General features: G+C 46.9%; 2 protein-coding genes across 3 annotated transcripts; one reads left to right on the forward strand and one right to left on the reverse strand.

The window, feature by feature from the left end:
- The first annotated feature begins 138 nt into the window (after positions 1–138).
- On the forward strand, positions 139–9,293 carry inavaa (innate immunity activator a). 2 transcript variants are annotated; one of them, XM_060050921.1, is made up of 10 exons: positions 139–269; positions 3,674–3,774; positions 4,080–4,213; positions 4,537–4,659; positions 5,244–5,478; positions 5,672–5,725; positions 5,883–6,093; positions 6,328–6,471; positions 7,278–8,040; positions 8,437–9,293. In XM_060050921.1, the coding sequence occupies exons 2-10, from the start codon at positions 3,708–3,710 to the stop codon at positions 8,527–8,529; spliced, it is 1,824 nt and encodes a 607-aa protein (XP_059906904.1). In that variant the 5' UTR covers positions 139–269; positions 3,674–3,707; the 3' UTR covers positions 8,530–9,293. The 2 variants fall into 2 exon arrangements, with proteins under 2 accessions (XP_059906904.1, XP_059906913.1); XM_060050930.1 differs by lacking the exon at positions 139–269 and adding an exon at positions 1,058–2,692.
- A 390-nt stretch (positions 9,294–9,683) lies between these two features.
- Positions 9,684–14,203, reverse strand: si:ch211-163l21.11 (inositol 1,4,5-triphosphate receptor associated 2). Its single transcript, XM_060050990.1, has 13 exons — positions 13,611–14,203; positions 13,368–13,431; positions 13,189–13,261; positions 13,073–13,100; positions 12,831–12,971; positions 12,369–12,500; positions 11,795–11,948; positions 11,161–11,210; positions 11,026–11,076; positions 10,682–10,797; positions 10,274–10,426; positions 10,081–10,176; positions 9,684–9,875 (listed from the first exon to the last, which is right to left on the reverse strand). The coding sequence occupies exons 1-13, from the start codon at positions 13,620–13,622 to the stop codon at positions 9,755–9,757; spliced, it is 1,191 nt and encodes a 396-aa protein (XP_059906973.1). The 5' UTR covers positions 13,623–14,203; the 3' UTR covers positions 9,684–9,754.
- Between the last annotated feature and the right edge of the window lie 63 nt (positions 14,204–14,266).

Here is a 14,266-nt window from a genome sequence, read left to right on the forward strand (position 1 = left end):
AAAAAACTGGATCACATGCATGTTATTTGCTTTTAGATATTTGTGTTTCACGGATGTTCCAATCAGAAGCAGTGTTTCAGCTAACTATTTTCGGAAATTACTCCACCCCTTTTTTGGAAATGTTGGTATAGTCTGGGATAGATGTAGCAAACGCAACGCCCACTTCATTGGCCTACCCACTCACGTCTGACTTGAGAAAGTCACAACTCCAGCTTCCCGAAGAGATGCTTCGCCTCTAACATTGAGAAAATCAGTAAAACACAATCGAGGTAAGTCCACGCCATACTACTACATATTTCTGACCTAGCTTGATATGATAAAACTTGCCTCAACCTAGTTTGCTAACTTTTCAGAAGATGTTGCGTTCACATGTAGGCTTATGCGGTGGTAGGACTAACATTAAAAATGAGATTTCCCTCTGAATCATAATTCCTGGACTGCTGGTTAGTCATTTTTCCGGATATATTGTATCAACGACTCGTGGGTTCGAGCAATAAATAAATAAAGATGTGGTGAATGCGTATTAAGAATGTCTAATGTCTAATCAAACATTAAAAACCTAAGTAAAAACAAAGAAAAAGTGAGTTGGATGCGTGACCGTTCAGTGCCCTCTGGACCTAGCTGTCATAATGCCCGGTCCTAAACCTTATGGAGAACAATGACGCATCTCTTTGGCCCTCTGTATTTACGTTGTCTGTGGGCTGTGAATGTGTCTGGCCAGCATATGGCCTCCACTGACTAACAAGAGGCTGGTGTGGGCTTTATTATTCTCTGCATTGTCTCCTGATTCCTGATCGCACGGAAGCAAAGTCCAGGCATAGCAGTGCTGAGAAGCTGTATTCTTTTAAGAGTTTGACATTTAATACAAAACAAAGCTGCTAAACTGCCCTTATCACTGTATGCATATTTTACCCTGTGTTTCAGTTCATTGTTTAGCAGTACTATTTCTAGCTATGACCAGACCCCAGTGACGTGCTCTGGGAACACAATATGTTTTTCTCTCTCACACGTTGGTCTGGGTTTCCTGCCGTGCCCCAACACTGTGTCCAGAGTGGACCTATTTTGCTGAATGGATTTTGACTCCCCACCAGTCTCTGAAATAAGGCACACTATAAAGTGGTTTGGTTTCTTCCATAGAATCAGCATTCACTGGAGAATCTTAATTACAGGGTTCGCATAGGCCTCAGCCGGGTTTTTCGAGCCTCCCCTGCCTGTTTCCGAGGCTCGACTGGTCCCTGTTGGTAATTCCAGTATCGACCACAGCGATAATGAGCAAAGTGGTGGCAGCATTCCAGGGGATCCCAACTCCAGCGGCCTCATGGGAAAGGGTGGTGGGGGAAGTCTGGGAGACAGTGGATCCACACCGTAATCTCTCTGCCATAAACGCCAGCTTCCGCAGATGCTTCGTTTTCATGGTCTGCCGAGCCGCGAGGGTGGGCCATCCTCCTCATCATCTTCATCATCTTCATCCTCCTCGATCGTCATCGACATTCGTTTGTTGCTATATAGCTTCTTGTGAGCGGTGATCAAAGAGGCAGCGATTAACATGTTTGGACAACAGCAACAAAGTTGTGTCTATTTGGTGATAGGGACTCGGGAGATGGCATCAGTGGCTAGATATTCAGGAAATGGGCTGTTCCTGTTTGTTTTCTGCAGAACTCTTTTGGTTCTGCCCTCCCCGCAGTATTCTCTCTCCACTGCACTCCTATGAAGACAATGGTTTAGAAGTTTCTGGCAACGCCTGCGCTAAAGCCCAACACAACCATTTAGTCAGCACAGTAGAAGTCTGACCACAACATTGTTAAAGTCTTGAGAGAGTAATAGAGAGCGCAACATGGGTACGATTTCACGTTACCCTGCCTGCAGGAAGGAATTCCTGTTGATGCCTTTCAGGTTTTGGTTTTTTCATGAAGTTCCCCAGCTCAGGCCCCTTTACCTACACCAAGGTTCTCAATCTCTCTCCCTTAACTCCCTATGTCTATATCTATACAGCCCTGTCTTCATACGAACCCAGGACTGGCCTAAAACAACAACAGTAGCAGCAGCGATGCTCCTGCTGAAGCCAGAGGTGTGTCAGCAGATCTCATGCCCACAGCAGATTAGCAGGACCGGGTGGCGGATACAGGGCTTTTGTTGGACATGCTTTGACTAAAGCATCGCACAGTCGAGCCGCCTGTTCCTCATTGTGCTGGTGGCTGCAAAAAACAGCTCAGATCAGTTCACATGAGTGAGTCGAGAACTGTGGTGAATGGGCCATGCCTCTGGGTGATTTCATCACATCATCCCACTTTCAAAGGAGGTGCCCTTTACCACATGGGCCCAGTGTGTTCCTTCCTGGGCCTTCACAGGAAAAGACAGTGATCTCCCTCTGTAAACAAAGGGCAGGAGACAATAGACAACAACACATATTTGTTGAGGTTTTTGGTGGATGTGTGTCAGAAGGCTACATCGTGTATATGATCAAATCTGGGCTGTTTGGTACTTTCCAGTCTGAGAGGCCTTGCTATTGATGGCCTCAGAGAGGAAGCTAAAAATATCTTGTAATCATGTTATTAAGTTGAGCTTAAGCAGTCTCTTGTGATCCTCGGAAATGTTGTCAGAGAGTCTGAGAGTGGAGAGACGACGTGCAAGTTCACAAACAAACGAGTTGTGGAAAAATCGGGCGAAGAGAGGATGGTCTACTTTCTGGAAGGTATTCTGTTATTCTTTAGGCAAAGTCTGGCCTACTTAAAATCAAAAACGTATCTCCATTTTGTTGTTGTTGTTGCTGTTTTCCTTCTGCCGTGGTGTCAACACCCTTTGTTTACTCTTGTATTTACCGTGAGAATGAAAAGAGACTGAAAGACGGATGGGGTCATAAATATGAGCTGTGGTCTATTTAGTGTTTTTAGTTTTTTGTTGTTGTGGTAAAAGCTGGCGTCATGGAAGATGAATCAGCATGGAGCCTGTGTGTGTGTGTGTGTGTGTGTGTGTGTGTGTGTGTGTGTGTGTGTGTGTGTGTGTGTGTGTGTGTGTGTGTGTGTGTGTGTGTGTGTGTGTGTGTGTGTGTGTGTGTGTGTGCGCCTGCTGCTGCTGGGGGGGGGGGGGGGGACAAGGCCTGCATTGAGACATTCTTCCACTTCAAAAGCCCCCCAGAGGCCTGGCCGAACACTGGTTGAATGGATGGGGATGGAGGAGGGTGTGCCGGGTGGAGAGTAGAGAGACAGGTGCACAGCACGAAGGCGGGGTTGGTGGGGGGGGGGGGGGGGGGGCGACGACGACTCCCACTGCCATCTGCTTTTCTTTTCTGAGACTGGGTTCTTTAAACCAGCCCCCCACCCCGGGTGCCTTGCAGCGACACACTACCCCCTTGGCAGCCGCCGCCCTGCCCCTGTCGCCATGGCACCCCGCTCCGGATTAACCCCTGCACATGTGCCGAGTCAAGCGCGGGGGCCTGCTGCCTATTGTGAGCCAGGGGAGTGCTGGCCCCCGGGAGGGGGGGGGGGGGGGGGAAGGAGGAGGGTGATGGCTGCATAGATAAGCGTGTGAAAGGACACCCGCCATGGATTGACTTTAGAAGAGGTGGGGGGCGGGGGAGGGGGTATTCCTTGGGGAAGTCATTTTGGGCAGAAGCCGCGCTTTCTCTCACAGTAGTGTGACTTGTTTTAACCAAGGGATCACTCTCCTTCAACAGGCACATTGTCTGTGAATCTGCAGAGAAAGTGACCATGACGGCCATCGAGAGCAAAGACACGGACGTCAGTGACACCGATAGTGGGATAATTGTGCATTCTGGTAGGAACACTCCTCAACAAACAACCTTTTAGGACTCTATAACGGATGTAACACTGTGTCACCATTTAACAGGTTCAATGAGGGTACAGTCAATTCAAGAACAATTAGTTTTAACATTGCCAACTTAAACTATAAATGATTGATGTAAATCTATAAATAATAACTATATGCCAATGGCTGCAATATAATATACCTCCTTTTTGTGATCGCCATTCTTTTTAAACAAGTATGGCTGATCATGCTGCTCAAGACAATACTGTGGTTAACCTTAAAATGGACACAACATTTTCTCTCCTCCCCCCCAGGGCCCGACAGCCCCAGCACGCCGCAGAAGGATGTGAGCACCCACACCAGAGCCCTGAAGCTGAAGCACCAGGCCCTGGAGCAGAGCCTGGAGATCTGCCTGCTGGAGCTCAGGAAGCTCTGCATCAGAGAGGCAGTACGTGGCTCCTCTATACCACTAGATCTAGATCTAGATAGATGTAAATATCTATATGGATAGATGTATATCTTCTATATATTGCACTTGGCTTTATACGTTTCATCTGAGTTCGCAGGCACTGTTGAACCGATAACTGTGGGTAAATACAAATATAAAATAATAATGCTAATAACTCTGCAGGGTAGGAAGTCCTTCTCTGGATTAAAAGTATCCTTGGCACATGGAAAATCAATCATGAACGTACAAGATGTGGCCCAGCAGTAGGGGAAGTAATGGCAGTGTATGAAGAGCACCGCTAATCCAGGCTCTGCGTTTGGCAGGAGCTGACCGGGCAGCTGTCCTCAGACTATCCCCTGATGCCCGAGGAGCAGCCGCCCCGCGTTCGGAGACGCATCGGGGCGTCTTTTAAACTCGACGAGGGCCTCATCTGTCAGGATGGCGAGGTTTGTTACCCTGACTACCAATCACCATTATTACCATCGTTTCCATTTTACGTCCTTATGCCATCAACTGTTTTTATCTTTCACCCCTATCCAAAATTCCACTTTTCATCTCGTATGCCCGTTGACGTCTTCAAAACGTATCTACTTTCTTCACTTTTTATCTTTATTTATTATTATTATTATTGTTATTTTTAATTATCATTATTATTTTTATTATTTTTATCTTATTGTACAGCACTTTGGTCAGTGTATGCTGTGTGTAAATGTGCTCTATAAATAAAACTTACTTACTTACTTACTTACTTTGGAGGTGGCTGTGTGTCTCAGTGCTGTGTGCATCTTTTGCATGTTTTGGCGTCATTCTCAATACAAATTAAGGAGTTTATCCTTTTTTTTTTTTTTTTATAAATACAGTAAAGCACCAGAACAAAAACGCTTCTTTACAAGACGCCCACACAAACAGCAGATATTGTGGTCATGTTCATTTACCAGGAGGACACCCATAGGTAGCACCAGACTTATGGCTCCAGCAGCCCATTGCAGATAGATGTGGATGTTTCAAACTGTACCTTCTTCCCCTCCAGGACCCGGAGCTGCACTCCCTGGCGGCCGACCTGGCCCTGCAGAGCCAGATCCTGGAGGCGGCGCGGAGGCTGTCCCTGGAACACCACCTCAGCAAGCCGCAGAAGAAGAGCCGCCTGCAGCAGTGCAAGCGGGAGGAGAAAAAGTTCAAGGACCTCCAGGAGGCGGTGACCCGGCAGCGGGCCCGGAGCCAGCGCAGCTCCCCTCAGACCGCAGGCTCGGCCCACTCCCTGAAAGGTGAGGGGTCACGAAGAGGCCCCCCCCTCTGGCGAGAAAGTGCCCTGATGGTTCCTTGTCACCCCGCGAACATCTTGGTTCTAACCACTAGCCTATTCCGCATGCAGGTCCCAGTTGCCGAGTGAAGAAGGCCAGTCTTTCACTGAGATTCGCTTTGAGTGAAGATTTGATGTTTTCTTTCCTGTGTCTGCAGACTCCTGCATGTCCGACGACAGCTCTCTCTCTGACGTGGTGGCTTTGGATGATGGTGAGCATGTTTCGTAGTCTTCTAGTCCTACTTGTACTTGTGTATACAGTATGTATGCATGGGTTATGTATCGGATTGGAACAAGACAAAGGGATCCACTTTGAACTCATTGAATGCCGCCTCGCTCTCTCTCTGTGTTTCTATTGGTCCTTCTCAGACATGGAGCCCCCCGACGCCCTTTACCCTCCGGCGGGGGGCTCCTCTTACCTGGACCCCCTTCAGCCGCTTCCCCTGCAGCAGTCCCAAGGCCAGACCGGAGTGGAACACGAGCGTTCCCCAATCCAGAACTCTCCGTGGAAGGAATCCAGTCTGGACCAGCCCTACCAGAAGCTCCCAAAGCCTCAGTCGCCGTGCAGCAGCAGATCGAGGTAAAGCCCCCGAGCCCCCCCCCATCCCACCGATCAAACCAAACCAGCAACTAGGGAAACATATGTGGAAATTCCACATATTGGTTTTCAATGACTCCAGGAATGTTTTTACGCGATCCCTCAGCTCATCAGTGTGGGATGACTCCTTGAATCTCTTCCACCATTCCATTCCAATCAAACGGTGTCGCACAACGCTAACCCCCAGCCTGCTGGCGTCTGTGTGTGGTGTTGCAGTAGTCCGGTCGGGGCCCCGGTCTACCCAGAGAGGATCCTCCCATCCCAGTTCATCAAGAGCCTGACCATGAGGCACAACCACACCTGCAGCGCCCCCTCCACCCCGGAGCTGCACGTACGCAGGCAGTACTCCCAGTCCTTCAGGTGGGTCTAGTAGTAACCAGACAACACGTGTATAGTCAGTACTCAATCCTTCAGGTGGGTCTAGTAGTAACCAGACAACACGTGTATAGTCAGTACTCAATCCTTCAGGTGGGTCTAGTAGTAACCAGACAACACGTGTATAGTCAGTACTCAATCCTTCAGGTAGGTCTAGTAGTAACCAGGAAAGGAGTTGACATTGAAAATGTAAATCATGCAAAGTATTTTCAGTAGCTTTCACAAGTGAGTCTGGCCTTTTGCCTTTAAGCAAGTCTACCTCAAATCGACTCCTGTCATATGTACTTATTGTAAGTCGCTTTGGATAAATGCGTCTGCTAAATGCCCTAAATGTTAATGTAAGGGTAAGCGGTGGATTTTTAGCCATGCCGTGACAGACATCACCTGCAGCAAATCAGATTAACTTGACTCCACTCTGATGAGCTGATGCAGCTTGTTCCAAATCATTGGTTGAGATCCTATAACAATAGCCCTAAAATATAGGCTTGGTTAATCCGACCTGTTTAAATGTAGGATGAACCATGCTTGTGTCTACTATCTGCTTCCTCTAATCACGGCCCGCTGATATATTGTGTTGTCTCGTTAGATTAATAGCTGCAGGATTGCACATAGGCCATCTAATATTTGGAATTAGGCTATATCATTTTACATTAATGACAGATATAACCGATTTCAAGACAGTGTGGCATGTGGATTATAGATGAGGTCAATTAATTAAGGTTGGTGTTAAGGTTGAAATCATCATGCTGCCGAAACCTTTAATTAATAATAATTGATCTCTTTTTCCCAAGGCTTCCTAAGAACAAGCTGACGGTGGATGTGCCGCGCACGGGCTCGGAGGGGGGCCGGGCCCGCCCCCGGCTGCCCCAGCGCCGCTGTGCGGCCGACTTCATGGTGCGCTCTCCGGATTACTCCCCGCGCCGCCTCTACCAGTCCAGCTCAGAGGACAGCAGCTCGGAGCACTCTGTCTCCTCTCAGGCCAGCTCCCCCGGGAGCTGGCCAGCCCCACCAAGCCCCACCGAGATCCCCAAGCTCTGCCCCCCGCCCTACGGCTTCCACTACGGGGCCCAGGGGAAAGGCCCCGCCGCCGGCCCCCCGGGGAGCTACAAGAACAACAACAACAACGGCAACCACGTGAACAACAACATGAACAACAACACGAACAACATCAAGAACAACTCCAACTACAACAGCCTGGCCTCCGTCGACGGTGGGAGCGTCCGTTCGCTTCAGTCCCCGCTTTCCCCTCCGAGCAACATGTGTCGGACCCCCCAGCCGCAGAGAGCCAGGCCGGAGGAAGGGTTCTCCTCTGCCGGGAGGGCCATGAAGGCTCCTCCTCCTCCCTACTCCCGGCTGGTCCGCACCCCATCCCTGAACGAGTACCCCGGCCACGGCAGCCCGGTCATGCCGCGGGAGGTGGTGTCGGAGGAGCTCAAGTCCTGGCACCAGAGGAATAAGCTCCAGAGGTTCCCGCCGGGATCCGGAGAACGCCTAGGCCGATCCCAGAGGGTCAACAACGGCCCTGGATCGCCTCAGCCCCCGCCCTACAAACAGGTGGGTCCAAACACTGTCCCGCCTTTACCTTGAACACTTTAACTTACTTAAAGGTGCCATATTATACCACCAGGTGTGAGTGTGATCTGGCCGTTACAAGCCGTTTTGAAAATCGGCCTCTTCTGACATCGCAAGTAGGCGTGTCCACCTAGATGTGTGCTGGATAGATCAGTCTACCAGCCTACCCACTGGACCGTAGCAAACATTGCGCATCTATCCGTCATACATATAGGGGAACACGCCCACTAGTGATGTCGGAAGAGGCAGATTTTCAAAACGGCTCGTAGCTGTCACCTTTAAAGCATATCGGGATATGTGAAGGTGTTGTTGGATGCACCGTGAGACATGCATAGAGATGGACCACTGTCGCTGACCGCTCTGATCTTGTTGTTCCAGGGCTCAGGCAGCGTCGTCCTCCAGAGGGCGGCTGATGGAACTCCAGTCCAGTGGTTCGTGGAAGAGGATGCTGAATTAGTCAGTCAGGTGTAACCTGGAGATCCCTGTTGAAGTATGCTACCAACTAGGAGCCATTATGTGTATTCCTTTCTATGTATTGCTGTATTTATTGAGCCGATGGACTCAGAGTTTGTATGTCCTAAAGTGGCAGGACACTATCCTTTTTACGGAGGAAGAAAAAGGATAAACCTTTTTGAGGGTATGATAAGCACATTGTTGCTCCTATTTCTTTATTTAAAACTACAGTATGATTAATTTATTTGATCAATATTTTCTGATTTGGTTTTCTGATAGATGTTATGTCTGTGGTGACTCAACATCGTCAACATTTGTCTCTGCATTTTCCAAATTGTGCCACACAGGCTTTGACATCATATATACTCACTGTATATTCATGGGCCTTTTATGTGGCTGGTACACATATTGCAGGTTTGCAGGAGCATTCATAATTTTAATCTAAATTCCAATATTTATCTATTATAAAAATAAAGAACAAAGTTCCTTCTCGCTAAGAATGCTGAAGGTAAATATTAATATACTTTAGAAATGTTTTGCTGAATCTAACAAAAGAAGAAAAAGAATCAGACCTTTTACAATGTGAAATGAGAAGAACAACATTAGGCCTGACTATGAATTCCTATTAATATCTTAAGCCTTTTATTACTGAGTGAAGGAGTGTTGGTGTGTTCACTGCACCGTGGTGTGGTGTTTCTAACCAAGTGATTGTATCATTTTTATATCCTATGTATTTATAAAACATTTGTATATGCATTATTAATTAAAAGTATTGTTCCCGATATGACTCATGCTAGTTATAATCAAATGAGTTCCACCAGACACAACACAGGAGCCCTCGTGGAAGCATAAAGCATTCCTTCCGTCAATCTCCGGTTTCCTTTTCCCACTGCATTCACTCATTTTCTGCCTTGCTTGTTTGAAGCTTAAGAGTTCAAAGCACCCCTTCAATTCATCTAGAGTTTAACTCATGAAGGGCTTCATAATTCTACTTGACAAAGCAACCTAAATAAGTGATACAGACATTTAATAAATGTTAAATAAATGGTATACAGTCTATAGAATGAAGCACTATGGTATGCAAGAGTAGTTCAGTCAGCATTCATTCTTGTCATACATGTCTATGCATGGTATATCAGTGATGTTCATTCCAGTTGAATGAATATGCATAGTCCACACAGAAGAAAATCTGAATTTAATGGAATTCTCAAAATATTAATTTAATAATTTACTTGTGAAGTTTCTATGAGAACAGGGTCACCATTGCGGCACAGAGAATCAGAAGGAGAGCAACGTAGAGGATGGCCCAGCGGGAGCGAACGAGCCAGTGAGCCAGAGGGAATGGTCTCAACTTTGCGCTATGCCTGGGGAGAAGAAGGGTTTTGCTATTAAATCACCAAAGAGAAACAACGAGTTTGCTGCCATCTACAGGCGGACTATATAACATGGTTTTGTGGACTGTCACATTTACATACATTCAAAACATGTACTCATAATAATAACTTCTATATACTAATAGAAGAGGAGGAAGTCTCTTCTCTTCACAGGGATACATAAAAAAATACTTACGAGCTTATAGAAGACCGGAAATGGTTGACTCCCTTCCTCTTTGAGAATGAGGCTCTGCCCCTGTGTCTCTGCCTCAGTACAGTCTCCACTGTACAACTGCCGTAAACAAAGAGCGTGCATCACGTTCACGACCACACATATGAGTCAAACAGCTGAAATACCTCTGGCCTCACGCTCTTATTTTAAGCGGCACCTTTTGCTGCGGGTCTTCCTGGCTGCTTCTTCTGCGGATGGAGGAGGAGGTGGAGGAGGTGGAGGACTCTGATGGTCGGGGAGCGGGGACGGACTCCGGACAGGTCGGACCAGGGCCAACCCCTGAGGAGCCTCTTCTGCCTCCACGAGCAGCCTGCGATCAGAATGAAGAAAACATTGAATGGTGGATAGGTCATACATGGATCTCTGACATCATGGAGAGATCGATAGCTATGTAGATAGATAGGTACGTTATTCATCCCTGAGGGGAAACAAAGCTATTACGGCAGCTCACATCAGAAACACAATAGTCATGCAACAATAAAGACAGTGACTAGAACAAAATAAACATCTGTATCTAACCATTTGAATCAGCCTTATGATAGATGGTAGTAGAGATTTTTCTGACCTGCCATCCAACAAGTACTGGTCGACGGACCAGTTGGACTCAGAGCTGAAGGTGGGGGAGGGGGAATGTCCATCACCCAGGGACAACTGCTTCTTCAGGTCTCGCTTTCTCTTCTCCTGGAGAGAGGATGGACATAGGATGTGCATGTAACTGTAACTGGAAGATTAAGACACACCAAGGACCCGGGACAGTAGTGTTGGTGGCGGACAGCTCAGGAAATGCTATTCATCATTTGGAAGTGTGACACCAAGGGCATGGCCTATGTTTCCTCAATGGTAGTTTATGTGTCCGATCCAAGCAGACAACACTAAGGCCAAAAAGAGGAGAACAGAACAAAACTCTACCTGGGATTCTTTTGTGATGATGGATGTGCTGACCCTACGGCGGCCATTGTACTTCAAGGGAGGAGAAATAAGAGTATTATTAAAAAAACAGCAGAGGAAACCAAAGGCGGAACGGTCAAACCACCATCAGCGTACCTTCTGGAAGGTATTTTGGTCCTGCTTTTGGAGTTCCATCACATCAACATCTGCCGGAAAATAAATAAAAACACAGCCGCCAATCAGATGGTGTCAAATGATTCCAACCACCGTTGTGTGTTTCAGCTCCACCTGCCTAGCAAAACTGACTTCTCTGGAAGCTGAGCAGGGTTCTTGGATTGGTGACCAGACGGTGCTGGTAGAAGGGTTAGAGGGACAATAACAGCGCTCCTCCCTCAGACCTTTGTTATATCTTTAATGGCCTGTCTTTCAGACAAGATGTTTAACGAGTCCTGACTCGCTGCGGTCACTTAAGATCATCAGAAAAAAGTTGGGGCGCTAATGCCGATGTCCTGGCCAAATACACAAACTGGTTCTTCTACCAACATGTCCCCCTTATCATCCACCAGGTCTCTCATCCGCTAGTTTCATCATTCCTCTCCTCTCTTCTGTGATAGCCGGTGTGTGGGGAGAACACTCTGATAGTGGATGAGGTGTCACATCCCCTCCCCTCCCAAACACACAAACATACACTCACACACATACACATACACTCACACACTATGTAAATAGATTTATGTATCTGTGGTAAGCGCTATGTAAATTAAATGAATGAATCATTAGCTCAGCTGACCTATAGGGGTTCCCGGTTCGGTGAGGCATCTGCGGGAGATGCGATGGACCAGCTTCTTGGTCTGCTCCAACTCCAGTCCTTCTCGTTCGTGGCGTCTCTTCAGATTCTCCACGTGAGACACCATGATCTCCACCGCTCTGCAGATACGCGCCTCCTGGAAAAACAGGGAGTCCAGCGGGACCTGTGACTATAGAGCGTACACAGGATGCCAGAGTCCCTGAACCACGGTGATATGGATTAAGTGAATGATGAGGAGCTTCTGTTGGAGACCCAATACTGGATGATAGCTGCTGTCAGTTGATAGTATTTGTAGTGTCCACTGTTGTTGACGAAAACTCTCAATAAACAAGCATTTATTATGAAAAACATTTCATTATGATGTGTAATTATTCCATAGAACAAAAAAACGGAGATACAATTCCTGAAAACTGAAAAGCTTTCTCTCTTTATTTCTCAGTTCAAACAATAACTACGGAAGATACTCAGCCTTCATCATCCAAAAACCTTGAAGATATCCTATGACACGCCAACATTGACACCACATGAAGACCCTGTGTGGAGGGCTGTGGTTCACCTGGTGCACTGAGCCCAGCAGCTCCGCGGTGGTGGAGATCCGCCCCACGGTCCCACCCACGATGTCCAGAGACAGCTCCAGCTTCTGTAGGATCGCGCTGCGCCTGATGTCCAGGCAAAGAGCCTTAAGGTCCTGGCAGAACACAGTCACAAATATTATAGTCAGGCAGCGCTGTGGCTACCAGGACACCCACGCACGCACACACTTGCCTATTACATGCCATCTGGTAGACCATTTTATCCAACGTTTCAAACGATACCGTGAGTACATGCATTCTTAACAAAGGTGACTCTAATTGGAAAGAAGTGTGCAAATCTTAAGTAAATTGTCACAAACGAGCCCCAGGTGCCAACCCTCCCATGTAGGTCAGACCTGCAGCAGGAGTAGGCCTACCGCACCAGTGCCCAAAGGTATCCCCCCCCACACAACGTTAACCGTTCTTTGCTCACTGCTCCTGTTTACCCCCAGGGTCTCTCTCCCTCGGCTCAGCTCCTGCTCTATGTTCTCCTCAGCCATGTTACGGGCGCGCTCCTCCGCCTGTAGCCTCTGTTTCAGGGTGTACTGGTCCGTGCGGAAGGCCAACGTAATCTGGCAAAAGGCGGACTGGGCGAATTGCAGAAGGCAGGGGTTAAGAGTGAGACTGTCAACTGGAGTTGGGAAAGTGTATTATCATAATATGTGAAAGTTGAAGTGATCAGAATTACCTCGATTTCGTCCTCTGACATTTGTGTGCTGCCAGAGATTGAAAGCGTTAATTGGATACTAGTGAAATTGAAGAATTGATTACCAGATAGATACAATACACAGGTTATTGTCTTACGTGTTCAGGCCAACTCGCTCTACAATAGAAAGGTCGCTCCAAGGTGTAACAGGAGGCTCCACTTGACAGTATTCTGTATAAGATAGTGTTGGGTTGAACCTCAGTATGGAATGTATTATTTATATTGCATCATGTGAGATGGTTTAACAAGGTCAGCCCCAACAGTAGCTTCCTCTTACCTTCATCACTGTCACTGCATGCCATGGTGAGATGATTACCAGTGTGTTGTGTTTCTGTAGAATTCTATAGTAAGAAAGAACAAGCCTTAACTGCGGTCTACCGCAATGGAATACAGGCATTTACTCTGCGGTCTACAGCGTAATCCTATGCTGAGGCTCCAAAGTTAACAAACCACACAAGAATAAATATTCATAGAAATACAATCCTTAATAAAGAGGGTAACGCTGAAGAGTGTTACTCACCTCAATGATCATTTCTGGAAAAACTTGTGGGTACCCTACAATGACCCCAAAGGAGTTATTGCAAAGAAGAACCCCTATTCAATTAACAGTGCAGTAAACTCTAAAATGTTGTCCTTCCACTGTGGTCGTTCCCTATGGTTCTTCCGAGTAAGTAGATAATCCTATTAAGGGATCCACAGAAACTAATCTGGAAGTGTACACGAGGGCGCCTCTGGTGGGCAGGTGTGAACATTACCGAGGTCAGCAAAAGGTGCATTATACACTCAGTACATCTCATCACAAAATACATATTCCTGGTGGCAACTATGAATATTTTTAACTTATTTACCCAAGTTTGGTTAACCTTGAAAATTTACGATGCATACGCAAGGCTGACCTTATTCCCTCAAAAGTTAACTTCCCCCTGCCAAAAATAGTAGTGTTTTTCTATTCATCTTTAAGGCCGTTCATTGCGGTCTTTCTAAACTTTGTTTTGTCCAAGGCCATTAAGGTTAGTCTTTAACATTACTTGACCTGAATACACACTAACTATAACCTCCCAATACAAAGTTACTGACAGGTTTAGGCTATATTCAGTTGGATTAAATATTGATTCAATTTATTTAAATAATTTCAGTGTTGCTGCAATATGGAAGCCATGACTTAAGAAGGTAAAA

The sequence above is a fragment of the Gadus macrocephalus genome, chromosome 1 (assembly GCF_031168955.1).
Source record: "Gadus macrocephalus chromosome 1, ASM3116895v1".
Lineage (NCBI taxonomy): Eukaryota > Metazoa > Chordata > Actinopteri > Gadiformes > Gadidae > Gadus > Gadus macrocephalus.

What these genes read in the sequence shown, in the direction of transcription:
- inavaa (XM_060050921.1), top strand. Translation starts at nt 3,708, where the DNA reads ATGACGGCCATCGAGAGCAAAGACACGGACGTCAGTGACACCGATAGT. An exon ending in TGGGATAATTGTGCATTCTG is followed by an intron (nt 3,775 to 4,079) that starts GTAGGAACACTC and finishes CCTCCCCCCCAG; the next exon opens with GGCCCGACAGCCCCAGCACG. An exon ending in CAGTACTCCCAGTCCTTCAG is followed by an intron (nt 6,472 to 7,277) that starts GTGGGTCTAGTA and finishes CTTTTTCCCAAG; the next exon opens with GCTTCCTAAGAACAAGCTGA.
- si:ch211-163l21.11 (XM_060050990.1), bottom strand. An exon ending in ACCAAAATACCTTCCAGAAG is followed by an intron (nt 11,077 to 11,160) that starts GTACGCTGATGG and finishes CCTCCCTTGAAG; the next exon opens with TACAATGGCCGCCGTAGGGT. An exon ending in TTCCGGTCTTCTATAAGCTC is followed by an intron (nt 9,876 to 10,080) that starts GTAAGTATTTTT and finishes TCTTCTCCCCAG; the next exon opens with GCATAGCGCAAAGTTGAGAC.